The following is a 12,784-nucleotide window of genomic DNA, read 5'->3' as shown; positions in this document are numbered from 1 at the left end:
ACTGGTGGTGAACTGGATTGATCCTGTGGTGTGCTGAAAGGCGGTGCTGCTATGAAGGCAGCTTAGTCATAGACGTTTGCAGGTGGATCCATATCCACTTGGGAGACACCAGGACGTTACTGGCCCCTGGTCCTCTCCTCTCAAGACAGTTATCAAGGGGTTTAGAAAGTGCTGCCTGCCAGTTTCCAGGTGATGTAATAGCTAGAGAGAATTCCACTGACCTACCTGTGCCATTGGTCACTGCCCGCCCCTCCCCTGCAGCTTTCCGCCACCTCCAGCCAGGCTGTCCCTGGGAAGTGGGTGAAAGGAAATGCCAAGGCCAATGCAAAGGCCTCTTGCCACCTCCCAGGGGGCGGTGCCCCTCCTTGATGCTTGGGGCTGGAGCATAAGGAGGAAGCAGTTTCAGTCACCCAGGCAGGGTGGCAGGTGGGCTGAGAGAGGGCTGGCAGCGTGCCAGCCACAGGCTCCGTTCTCTTCCCATCCAGGCTGTGGTCTCAAGGTGGCAGTAAGGCTGTGGCGATACGATCCTGGTAGCTGAGAATGCCCCAGGCTCTGGAGCAAGCAGATGGCAGATGGGCCTGGGTAGTCCTGCTGGCCTCCCTGGTGACCCAGGCCCTCACCGTGGGCTTCCCTTCTTGCATTGGCGTTTTCTTCACTGATCTGCAGCGTGACTTCCAGGCCACCAACAGTGAGACCTCATGGTTTCCCTCTATCATGGGGGCCATGATCCACGGTGGGGGTGAGCAGCTTGAACAGGGGGTGAAGGAAGAGGGATGAAGGGTCTGTTGGGGGCCCTGGGTGGGGGTGCGATCTTCCTGACTCTGAGGCCATCGGCTTCACCTCCTGGATACATTCCCGAGATTTACTTGATTTGATCAGGGCCTGACACACCGGCTGGGATCCAGCTGCCCTGAGTCCTGTTCCTTGAAGTCTGGGCTGCATTAGCGATGGGAAAGCGGAGTGAGGCACAAACCAGGCAATACTCCAGAGTCCTCTTAGTGACTGATCTGAGGCATTCAATAACAGGTTGAGTGACAGCTGATACTGGGACCAACAGACCCAGGTTGGGCCATCTTTCAGGACCTTTCCTTCCCTAGAATAAGGAGAAAACAGCTAGCATACTGCCCAGCTCCCACGTGATGTGGCAAGAGAGACCTCATGGGTCCTGGAGCTAGTATGATCTAGAAAACATATGGGGCTGTGGATTATTAGTATGTTAGAGATCCTCACTGTAGCTTCAAGATAGGAAAGGACAAACCATAAGCAGGGGGCACAGGAAAAGCCCCATCTCTCCCTGAGGGTCCACCGAAGAATCTGGAGCTTAGAGAGAAGACAGATCCCACCCTCCCCTTCTCCTTGCTCTCCAGGTGGCACCAGTGATCTCTCTCTAGCACCTGAGAGGGTTACTGGAGAGACAGGGACCTCAAAGGAGGCTTGATCAATGAAAGCAGAGCCACTATCCGCAGGGACACACACACACACACACACACACACACACACACACACGCGCGCGCGCGCGCGCGCGCATTTGTTTGCCTCTGCTGATCCCAGCTCCCTGGCAACCTTTCTGCCGCTCCCTCCACCGGCCTGAAGGTTACTCTAGATATTTCCCTCACACTGAGAAAAAGGAAATTCTGGAGGGGTGGGGGATTATCAGAATCCATGATGACCCCTGAATTGACCACAGAAGTGTGGACTTAGGATCAGAAGGAAAAGCCAAGTCTGGCCTAGAATGTGTGGCCTCTGGCCTTCAGGGCTAGAGTTCTGTACAGTGGAGATCTCAGATGGATCTTTGTCATGCAGGCTGAGGAGGGACGTGGATTAGAGACTGGAGACTAGGCATCGTGTGGAAACCCCAATTCACCAGCCGGCTTTGGTCTCACTGTCCTGTCACAGACATACCTGCAACTTCTGTGGTGTGAGCGTCCCACCTGTCCATCTCCTCACCTACATAAGTGTGTTAAGCCTGTTGCTTACCCAGAGTATTGGAGAGTAGAGGGAAGCCAGCACCAGGTGCAAGGCCCACAGACACTGAGGAGGGATCTGAAGGCAGGAACAGTGCCCGGCTGGGCAGAGGGTACAGGCTCAAGATCCCCACCCCAGCTCCACTCCCTCCTCATCTGTGACTCAGAGCTCTTCCCAAGGTCTTCTTCCTGAGTCAGGAAAAGTCCCAGAGGTGGGGAAGACACATGGGCTGGCAGTCACACCCACTCAAAGCCTTTTACATTCTGCAGTGACAAGAGCAGGCTGCTCGGCAGCCTTGGCATGACTGTATGCGAGACTGTAGACCAGACCGTTGCTCTCTCTGTTGTTCTCAGACCTACACTTGCTCACACCACACTTCCTCCCAACAAAGATACACACACACATGTGCTGTGTGCGCACACTCTTTCTCTGCCCTTCGGGAAAGTTACCACAAGAAACTCCATCGAATGTGTTTCCTGGGGGCAGGCTGCTCAAAGAATGTGGGCCTGCCAGATCTCTAGGAACAGCTGGCCAGTCTGGCTGGTTTCTATTTGCCAGGATGTGGAGCTAGTGAGAAAGCAGCTGGGGGTGAGACAGGTCTTTCTCCATGTGGAGCCGATTGTTGAAGTATGGATTCAGGGAGCTCCAGGCTGGATTGCTTTGGGGGGGTCACCTTCCCTCCTTCCTTCCTCCCTCCTCCCTCCCTCCTTCCTCCCTTCTTTTTCTCTCCGTGTCCTCTCTGTATCTCTCAGACTCTTCCGGCTTCCAGCCTCTCTGTGTGTCTCTCTCTCCCTCTCTCAATATGTCTCCCCTCTTTCAATCTTTCTCTCTCTCCCAATCTCAATCTCTCTCTCTCTCCTCTCAATCTCTCTGTCTCTCTCTGTCTCTCTCTCTCTCTCTCTGTGTCCAAAAGAAAGAGCCCAAGGGCTACATGCTGAACATGCTCTCTCCCCCTGAGCTGCATCCCCAGCCCTAGGTGCATGGATTGGGCAGTGGCTAGAATCATTGAGAGAGGGAAGAGGGAATCTGGCCTGATTTTCTCCCTAACACTCCAAAGGTCAGAGCAAGGAAGTGCAGAGTAGTCCAGGACCCCAGTGAAATGCAGGAGGTTGGAAGGAGAAGGGTCCGATCTTCCAGAAGACCGTGGGGTGAAAGTGAGGACTGGAGGTGCATGCTGAGATCAAGTGCTCTAGAAGGGTTCTTTCTGGGGCAAACCCCAAGCAAGGGTGTGATGCTCGCATAGATCATGATCCCAAATGATTAGACCCACATGGAATTGTTCTCTGCTTGGGTAGTGAAGGGCTTTGTTTGCCCTTTAGACGTCCTCACGGTGGTCACACATCACCTAGTCTAACCCCTCATTCCATAGGGGAGGAAACTGAGGCAGGAAGGAGTATCAAGCCTTACTGGGGCCACATGGCCAGACTGTGGCAGCATAGAGACCAGAGCCAAGCTAGCAGGTTTTAGTTATCTCTGAAGCCCGGTGGCTAGTTCTACTAGAACCCCTCTCCCAGCCCTACTGTGCCTGACTGCAGACCTCCTCACCCAGTGCCACTCGTCTTGTCTACAGGACCCCTGTGCAGCATCCTGATAAAACGTTTCGGCTGCCGAGTGACCGTGATGCTGGGGGGCATGCTGTCCAGCCTGGGCATGGTGGCCAGCTCCTTCTCTGGCTCACTCAGCCAGTTCTTCCTCACAGCAGGATTAATCACAGGTAACTGTCACTCTACGCAAAAGTGGCAGGGCAGGTGGGATTGCTTGCAACCAGAGGAGAAGACAGACAGGGGACAGGTCCAGAGAACACTTAAATGGACCGGGCAGTGGTGGCGCACGCCTTTAATCCCAGCACTTGGGAGGCAGAGACAGGCGGATCTCTGAGTTCGAGGCCAACCTGGTCTACAGAGCAAGTTCTAAGACAGCCAGAACTACACAGAGAAACCATGTCTGGAAAACAAAACAAAACAGAAATTTCTTTATTTTAATTTTATGTGTACCAGTATGTACATCTGTACATCATGTTCATGCCTGGTACCCTAGGAAGTCAGAATAGGGCATTGGATCTTCAGTTCCAGAGGGTTGTAAACCACTATGCTGGGGCTTGAGCCCAAGTCCTCTAGAAGAGCAGCAGTGCTCTTAACCACTGAGTTATCTCTCCAACCTCTAGGCCTCATGTCTTAAAGCTATCTCGTTGCCAGCAGCACTGTGTTAGGGACCAAGCCTTTGCTTTGCAAGCTGTTGGTTTACTTGGTTGGTTGGTTGGTTTTGTTTGTTTGATTGATTGACTTGGTTTTGGTTTTGTTTTTTCAAGACAGAGTTTCCTGTGTAGCCCTGTAGACCCAAAAGACATTTGCCACCACACCCAGCTGCTATGTGAGCTTTTTAGGGACACTTATTAGAACCACAACAAAATCAAACGATGGAGGTAAGAGAATGGGCAATGAAGCTCTCTGAGGAACAGCATTTTAGGTAGAAGGAATAGAAAGCGTAAAGTTCCTTGAGGCACAGGGCCGTCGGTAAAGAACTTGCCTTGTGGGCATGAGGACCTGAGTTCAATTCTCCAGAACTCACATAAAAAAGCCAAGTGTGGAGGCCCATCTTCTACTCCCAGTGCTGAGGAGGTAGAGACAGGCAGATCCCTAGGGTTCACTGGTTGGCCAGCAGAGCCTACTTGGTGTGTTCCAGGCCAGTGAAACACTGTCTCAAAATAAAGTACATGGCACTAAGGGATGACTCTTAAGAGTTACACATACAGACGGGCGGTGGTGGCGCACGCCTTTAATCCCAGCACTCGGGAGGCAGAGGCAGGCGGATCTCTGTGAGTTCGAGGCCAGCCTGGTCTACAGCGCGAGATCCAGGAAAGGCGCAAAGCTACACAGAGAAACCCTGTCTCAAAAAAAAAACCAAAAAAAAAAAAAAAAAAAAAAAAAGAGTTACACATACACACACACACACACACACACACACACACACACACACACACACACGGCACAAAGTGGTCATAGACTAGAGATATAGGAACAAGGGGCCAAGAGATAGGCTGGAGGCTCAGTGGGGACTTAATTCATCAATGGTTTTGTCCTGAGATAGGAAGCCACCTGAGTTCAGACAGAGGGATGAGTGACATTATCTAAGAGGCTAAAACATCACTCTGGCTCTGGTGACTCTAGGTGTGAATGGCCAGGGGCAGGCAGAACACAGTCCCAGGGATTCATGGTTTGAACAGGGTGGAACAATGTGGTACAGAGGAGGCAGGGCTCAGAATGAAGGGGTGAGACACCCCAAGGCTCAAAGAGTCAAGAAGATGCCCACAAAGCCGATGGAGTCACCATCAGCTGTGATGGGGAGACAGGAAGAGTGGGTTTGGAGAAGGTGTGAATCTTGGGCTTAGACAGGCTGAGGTCCCAGGAGAGGAACAGATGGCTCAGGACTCAGGGGACAAATGGAAACAAAATCTTGAGATGAGGATGCCAGTGGTGGGTGGTGGTGGCGGCGGCGCACGCCTTTAATTCCAGCCCTCAGGAGGCAGAGGCAGGTGGATCTCTGTGAGTTTGAGGCCAGCGTGGTCTGAGATGAGGAAATCTCTCTGCTGGCTCTGAGGGAATGAGGGTAACAGTTGAGGAGGGATGAGCCTGGACAAAGGTCAGCCAGAAAGAAGCTGATGGTCAGGTCAGTTTTCACGAAGATGAGTGAAGTGTGCTGAGCTCTTGAGGGGTGGGATGAGTCATGCTTGCTCTTCAGCATTGAGACATTGGTAAGAACAAGCTCCATTAAGTGTCAAGGCATGGCCGGACAGTGGTGGCGCACGCCTTTAATCCCAGTACTCGGGAGGCAGAGGCAGGTGGATCTCTGTGAGTTCAAGGCCAGCCTGGTCTACAGAGTTAGTTCCAGGACAGGCTCCAAAGCTACCCGGAGAAACCCTGTCTCGAAAAAAAGTATCAAGGTATGGAAGGAGAAAGTTCAGTTCGGCTGCAAACAGAAGTGATGGAGAATGTGCTAAGACATGCCGAGCCTTTTTTGATCCCCACTACTGCCTGGAGGGAGAAGTGAAGAGACAGAGAGCAGGCACATGAGAGGACCCAGCATTCCCCTCTCTCCCTGTCGGCCTCTCTCCCTGTCTGCCTCTTTCCATCCTTTCCTCCATCTTTCCCCCTCCCTTTCTTCTTCTTTTTCAGCTTCTTCCATTCCTTTTGTTGGAGGGGTTAAAACAAGGTCTCACTTATGTCCTTCAGCCTTGCCTGAACTCATAGCAAGCCCTCTGCCTCAGCCTCCTGAGTGTTGGGATGACAGGTGTGCACCACCATGTCCAGTCCCTTCCCTCTCTTTTTTCCTTTTCTTCTTTTCCTAGTGCTAGGGATTAAATCCAGCACCGTACACAAACTACGCGTGCATCCTGCCCCTGGTACATCCCCAACCCTTGTTTAAAAGGAGCAGAGAAACAGACTAGTAACTAGAAGTTGTGGCGTTATGAGAATTTATTTATCTATTTGTTTGCTTCCTTGGAAATTTTTATTTGTTTTGCTTATTATTTGAGACAAGGTCTTTTTTTTTTTTTTTTCTTTTTTCTTTTTTGAGACGGGGTAGCCCTTGGCTAGTTTGGAACTCTATATGTAGACCAGGCTGGCCTCAAACTCATAGAGCTATGCCTGCACAGTCTCCGGAGTGCTGGGATTAAAGGCATTTACCAAGAATAGCCCGGGAAAGAAGGGGGAAGAATAATGTAAAATAGAGGGATTACCGTAGGAGTGTCTCAGGAGACAGGTCAAAGGGCAGAAATAGAGCTAGCCGGAGGGAGGGCGTGGGTGAGCCACTGCACCATGGACCACTGAGTGAGGCTTTAGGAACAAGGCTTTGGACTGCCGAGAGGGAGAAGCCTAGAGTGCCACCTAGAGGGCAGGTGAGGGACTGAACATGTGGGGAGAGGTGAGCTAGGGGAGGGGCTTTTTGTTGGGAGATTTTGCTTCAGCACTGACCACTGTGGGACACATGAGGTACAGAAGCAGGGGGACCCCTCTGGGGAGGTGGTGCCTCAGTTAAGTGGAGCATATTCTAGGCAAAAGACATGGCCCTGGCAAAGATCATAAAGATCTTTTTTGATGTCTAGAGGAGAAGGAATCTGTAGGGTGTCATCCTGGTGACTGACAAAGAGGTGGCTTGAGATGGATCCCTGGGTTTAGGCCAAAGCCAAACCGCAGTCTTCCAGGGCAGAAAAAACACTCAGGATGTTTTTCAACTGTGACAGGAAGTCTTTGAGAGGCGTTAAAAGTTGAAGTTTAGGGCTGGAGAGACGGCTCAGAGGTTAAGAGCACCGACTGCTCTTCCAGAGGACCTGAGTTCAATTCCCAGCACCCACATGGTGGCTTACAACCATCTGTAACTCCAGTTCCAGAAGATCCTATGTCCTCTTCTGACCTCCACATGTATCAGGCATGAACACGGTGCATATACATACATGCAGGCAAAACGCTCATACACGTATAATGAGTAACTCTGAAAGAAAAGTTTTTGAGACAAAGTCTCACTATGGAGCCCTGCTACCCCAGACTGGCCTTGAACTCATGGAGATCCACCTGCCTCTGCCTCCTGAATTCTGAAATTAAAGTCACTCACCTTAATAATACCTGGAAAAAAAATTATCGTTATTGTAGTGCTGCACAGAGGGGAGCTGGGAAAAAGAGCTTAGTGAGATGTTTATAGGCAGGTGGTCTGGTACCTTCTTCCACCATGGCAACTTGGAAGTGTATCTGGCCTAGGGCCAAAGGAGACAGACATCAAACATGAGCCAAGACCCTACTCCATGTGGAGGTAGAAAGTCCTTGAGTGGGGCTGGAGAGATGGCTCAGAGGTAAGAGCACTGGCTGCTCTTCCAGAGGTCCTGAGTTCAATTCCCAGCGATCACATGGTGGCTCACAGCCATCTATAATAAGATCTGGTGTCCTCTTCCGGCCTGCAGACAGAACACTGTATACATAATAAGTAAATCTTTTAAAAAAAAGCAAAGAAAGTCCTAGAATGTCCCTGAGCTGATGTCCCCTCTCGCACTACAGGCCTGGGCATGTGTTTCAGCTTCCAGTCAAGCATCACAGTGCTGGGCTTGTATTTCGTCCGCCGTCGGCCACTAGCCAACGCACTGGCCTCCATAGGCATCTCTATAGGCGTCACCCTCTGGCCACTGCTGGCCCGATATCTTCTGGAAACCCTGGGCTGGAGAGGTGCCTTCCTCATCTTCGGTGGCATCTTTCTCCACTGTTGTGTATGTGGAGCCATCCTGAGGCCTGTTGCCACCAACGTGGTCCCTGAGCCCAAAGAAGATCCCCCTCTTCCTCCCAAGACACCTACACGCAGCTGCCTGGCAACATGCATCTCAACCATCCAGTACCACCTGGCCTTTGACATCCTTCGGCACAATATGGCCTTCTGCATATATGCAACGGGTGTGACGTGGATGATTCTGGGTTTCCCACTGCCGCACATCTTCCTGGTGCCGTACGCTATGCACCATGGGGTGGATGAGTATCGGGCAGCCATGCTCATGTCAGTCATCGGCTTCTGCAACATCTTCTTACGGCCAGTGGCAGGGCTGCTGGTAGGCAAGAAGAGCTTGGCTGCCTACCGGAAGTATCTGTTTACCACCGCGATCCTTGTTAATGGGCTCACCAATTTAATATGCACAGTGTCAGCGGACTTCTCGGTGCTCCTGAGCTATTGCCTGGTGTACAGCCTGTCCATGTGTGGTGTTGGGATCCTCATCTTCCAGGTCCTCATGGACATTGTCCCGATGGATCGATTCCCCAGTGCCCTGGGCATCTTCACTGTCCTATGTGGTGTGGCTTCTCTCATCTCTCCACCATTGGCTGGTGAGAGCCTGGGAGGGAGGGCAGTCAGGCATGCCCAGGTGGAGCCTGTATGGGTAGGGCATAGGGGGTAAAGCAAAGGACAACAACTGGACAGATTTGAGCTCAGTCTACCTTTGTCACAAGGGACTTAGAACCTGTGGGTCCTCCCCTTTTCTCAGCAGCTCAGGGACCACTTTTCTTCTTGGAGCTATAATGCCAGCTACAAAGTGTGGAAGAGAGCATGTGCCGTTACCATCCACCCAGAGCAGTCACAGAGTGCACCAGGTCAAAACCTTGCTCTTGGGCCTTACCTTCAAGAATGGAAGCAAAGGGACACGTGGGGACAGATGCTAGGAGGAAAACAAGCAGAATTTGTAAGATGAGACCCATAGGGGAAGGCTACTGCACAGCTGAGAGATGGAGCTTCAGAGCGGGTGGGAGGAGGCTGGTCCTGGGGGTAGTCAACACAAGTGCTGTGGCAGTTACTATGGTACTGTGCTCAGACCCTGAAGCTCAGCTCAGTGAGTTGTTTTTGCTGTTGTTGTTTTGTTTTGTTTTGTTTTGAGGCAGGATTTCTCTGTGTTGCCCTGGCTGTCCTGGAACTCATGCTGTAGACCAGGCTGGCCTCGAACTCATAGATTTACCTGCCTCTGCCTCCTGAGTGCTGAGATTAAAGGTGTGCGCCACCAACACCCAGCATCAGTGAGTCTTTTTCTCCGGTGTGAGTTTCAGTTTCCCAGGAAGTCCTGCAGGCAAATGAACGCCTAAAGCGGTCCGGTTAGGGCCGAAGGCGGGATTGTGGCTGGGCAAACAGCTAGGAGTCCACTAGCCCTTCTCCCTGGTTTCCCTGCCCCAAGGGTAAAGGGCCCTTAGGTTCTCCTGGGAAGGACACCTGCCTAGGCCGGAAGCCAGGTGTTTCCCCCCTCCTCTCACTCCACACATCTACTGTGCACTTCCAAGGTGCTAGTCACAATTTCTTGTTGAGCGGAAATGAATCTAAAATCTCTACCCTCCTCAAATGCACAAGTTAGTTGGAGGACCCCAAAGCTTCCATGGTGGAGTAACTTGTTCTCTGTCCCCCAGGACTCCTGCTGGACATGACCAACAACTTCAGCTATATTTTCTTCGTGTCAAGCTTCTTGCTCATCTCAGCCTCTCTCTTCATAGGAGGAGGCTTCTACGCCGTGGAGAAGAAGCAGCTGAAGCAAAATGGGCCAGCCAAGGTGGAGGACACCATCTCAGAGATTACCCCAATGCAGGGTCTCACTTCAGAAGACAAGGATGACACCAAGAAGCGACTGTGCCCTGAAAACATGTACGTGACCACTGTCTGAACTCCAGAAGTCACATGTGACCTGCCTCAGAGCTCTGAGGTCCATCAGGGACCTTCTTCCAGGAAGGAGAGTATAGAAATGGGCCTTCCTGACTTTCTTCCCTGGGTCCCAAGAAGATGGGTCTGAGTCCTGTTTGAAGCAGTCATAGCTAGCTAGCCTGGGCTGGCTTCTCACAGCTGCTCCTACAGCCCAACACTCGGGGTCTTCCCACCCAACCTTCCCATTTCGACGCTCTCTGTCCTTGGCAACTCTGCAGACAATTCTGAAGAATTCGCCTTTCTTCCAAGAACCTCCTCCCCTCTTCCCACATAATCAGCCCTGACCCCTTAGGTCAGGAAGATCAAGGGTGCTGCTTTGCAAAGCTGAGCCTCACGCTGACTGGAGCCATAGGAGAGGCAGAGATGGAGGGCCAGGATGAGAAGTCTGCGTCGGTACAGGATGGGACAAATTGACTGTTTGGTGGAGTGCTGGTCCTGCTACCTCTGCAGGGAGCAGGAGAGGAAGCTGCTGTCCTGGAGGGGGTCCTCCTGCTTGGGTCTCAGAATTTATGAAGTCTGAGGAGTCTTCTACCATCACGCAGGGCCTGAGCCAGCATGTTCTCTCTTCCCCTACTCTGTATCCATGTAAGGGAAGGCAGACATTTGACTGACCAGGAGACAGGAAGGCTGGCCGGCTAGGTAGCCTAAGGAACATTATGAAAATTGGGTTTGTATATGCAAACGGTAGCCTGAGCTCTGTTCTTGGCCTTCTGAGGTTCTCCTTTCTCCAGGATGTGTTAGAACTATCAACCCTGAGGCAGTAGTTGGCTAAATCAGCAGCTGCTGCGAGCCTGAGTGCATGGTCTGGAGCTATGCCCATGCACACACTTCTGGTGGTGCCCTCTGAGGTCATCACCCAGGACTAGCTGTCATCAGCCCAGGCTTGTCCCAACAGGGCACTCCAGGGAATGGGAAAACAGACTGTTTGAATTATATACAAAAACATTCCCTGCAGCGGGTCATAAACTCTGGACTAATAAAGCAGGAAAACAGGCCTGAGTAAATTTCCTCCACTCTCCCAGCTTGGCAGAGATTTCTTGGTCTTGTTTGTTGGTTCTGGTTCAACCAGACTCCAGCAAGAAAACCTTATCAGGAAAAATGATTTTATTTTCATGACTGACGCCAGCCTTCCTCCTCCGCATATCCATCTGGCATGAATAAGCATCTTTAGGACTAGCCCATCTCTGCTGAGATGCAGTCAAGAGTGCCCCCTTGGGGCCAAAGGAAGTACTGCAGTGGTGCATCTGCTGTGTGGCTCTGGGCTTCCTGCTCACTATCTCAAGACCTTGGGTGGAGTAGGTAAAGGCACTTGCTGCCAAGCCTGACAATTTGAGGTTGACTCCTGGGACCCACATGGTGGAAGGAGAGGCCCCACTACCACAAGCTGTCCTCTGGCCTCCACATGTGCCCTGTGGCACACACACACACACACACACACACACACACACACACACACAAAAATAAATGTAAATTTTTTCTACAGTTTCGTCTGCATAAGATAATGTCACCTTCAGATTGAAAAGTCTGCCTCTGTGTCTAAACCCCACTGTTTTCCTGATCCCTACTTGGTCCTGAGCTTGGCCACCAGGGATAGCTTGTGCTCTGAAGGGAAAATGCCAAGACCTTTTTTTCCCACCCTAATGGAAAACAGAGTTGGACTGGCTAATGGGTCCACTTCCAGGAAACATTTAAGTGAAATGGTATCCGTGAACCTCCAGCTAGGAAATTTTCATCTCACTTGCCCATTGGTAATAATGGTATTAATCTATGGGCAACAAGCAAAGAAGGAACGAGGTAGGAATGTAGCTTAAAATGGTAGTGTGTACCAAGCCCTGGGTTCAATCCCCAGCCTCAAATAAGCCTAGAAGTGTTGTAATCCCAACACTCAGGAGGTAGAAACAAGAGGACGAGAAGTTCAAGATATTCTTGGCTACATAGTAAGTTCAAAAGAAAAAAATCTCTGGGCAAAATCCCTTTAATAAATATTTATTGAGCATCTACTGTGTTCCAGGGCTTGGGTGGAGAGAATAAGTCCATGTTACTCTGCCCTTGGCACAAAACCAAAGGCTGAGGCTTCTTTCCCAAAGGAAGAGCTGTAGTGATATTTTGTTTGTGCTCTAACAAATAAAGCTTGCCTGAAGATCAAAGTGCAGAGCTAGGCAATAGAGAAGCCAGGCAGTGGTGGCACACACCTTTAATGCCAGCACTTGGGATCTCATGCCTTGGATCCCAGTACTTGGGAAGAGGAAACACTTCCACCCAGGAAGTGTATGGGTGGGCAGAGAGAGGAAGTGATAAGGTGGGGTAGAGACAGGAGCAAAGGCCCCTTTCAGTGGGAAGATTCAGTAGAGGTAAGAAGTGGCTGTGGCTTGCTCCTTTGTCTCCCTAATCTTTCAGCATTTACCCCTATATCTGACTCCAAGTTTTTATTATTAAGACCAGTTAGGATTTGTGCTAAAAGGACCCTGAAAATGAGAGAGACTGAATGGTCTTTGAGATTCCAGAACCCACACTTTGCTCATCCCCTCAAAATCTTCTAGGGATGGTCTGAGGCAGTTCCTGGCCACAAAAGGGTGGAGCTTGCTTCCATATTGTCCCCAAGTCCTAGGTTCCT

General features: G+C 51.1%; 1 protein-coding gene across 2 annotated transcripts; it reads left to right on the top strand.

Annotated features, from left to right (window-relative positions):
- The first annotated feature begins 332 nt into the window (after nt 1–332).
- Nucleotides 333–10,132, top strand: Slc16a5 (solute carrier family 16 member 5). Of its 2 annotated transcripts, XM_052759779.1 has the most exons (4): nt 333–739; nt 3,536–3,679; nt 8,010–8,819; nt 9,882–10,132. In XM_052759779.1, exons 1-4 carry the CDS (start codon nt 541–543, stop codon nt 10,130–10,132), a joined length of 1,404 nt encoding a protein of 467 aa, XP_052615739.1. In that variant the 5' UTR covers nt 333–540. The 2 variants fall into 2 exon arrangements, with proteins under 2 accessions (XP_052615739.1, XP_052615740.1); XM_052759780.1 differs by lacking the exons at nt 3,536–3,679; nt 8,010–8,819.
- Nucleotides 10,133–12,784: the final 2,652 nt, after the last annotated feature.

The sequence above is a fragment of the Peromyscus californicus genome, unplaced genomic scaffold (genome assembly GCF_007827085.1).
Source record: "Peromyscus californicus insignis strain IS unplaced genomic scaffold, ASM782708v3 Scaffold_3__1_contigs__length_106647218, whole genome shotgun sequence".
NCBI lineage: Eukaryota > Metazoa > Chordata > Mammalia > Rodentia > Cricetidae > Peromyscus > Peromyscus californicus.
The sequence above is the reverse complement of the archived record's forward strand: the minus strand, read 5'-3'. Positions and strand labels throughout refer to the sequence as shown.

Coding starts and splice junctions, on each gene's coding strand:
- Slc16a5 (XM_052759779.1), top strand. CDS start 541: ATGCCCCAGGCTCTGGAGCAAGCAGATGGCAGATGGGCCTGGGTAGTC. Junction 3,680..8,009: donor CACAGCAGGATTAATCACAG/GTAACTGTCACT, acceptor CTCGCACTACAG/GCCTGGGCATGTGTTTCAGC. Junction 8,820..9,881: donor CATCTCTCCACCATTGGCTG/GTGAGAGCCTGG, acceptor TCTGTCCCCCAG/GACTCCTGCTGGACATGACC.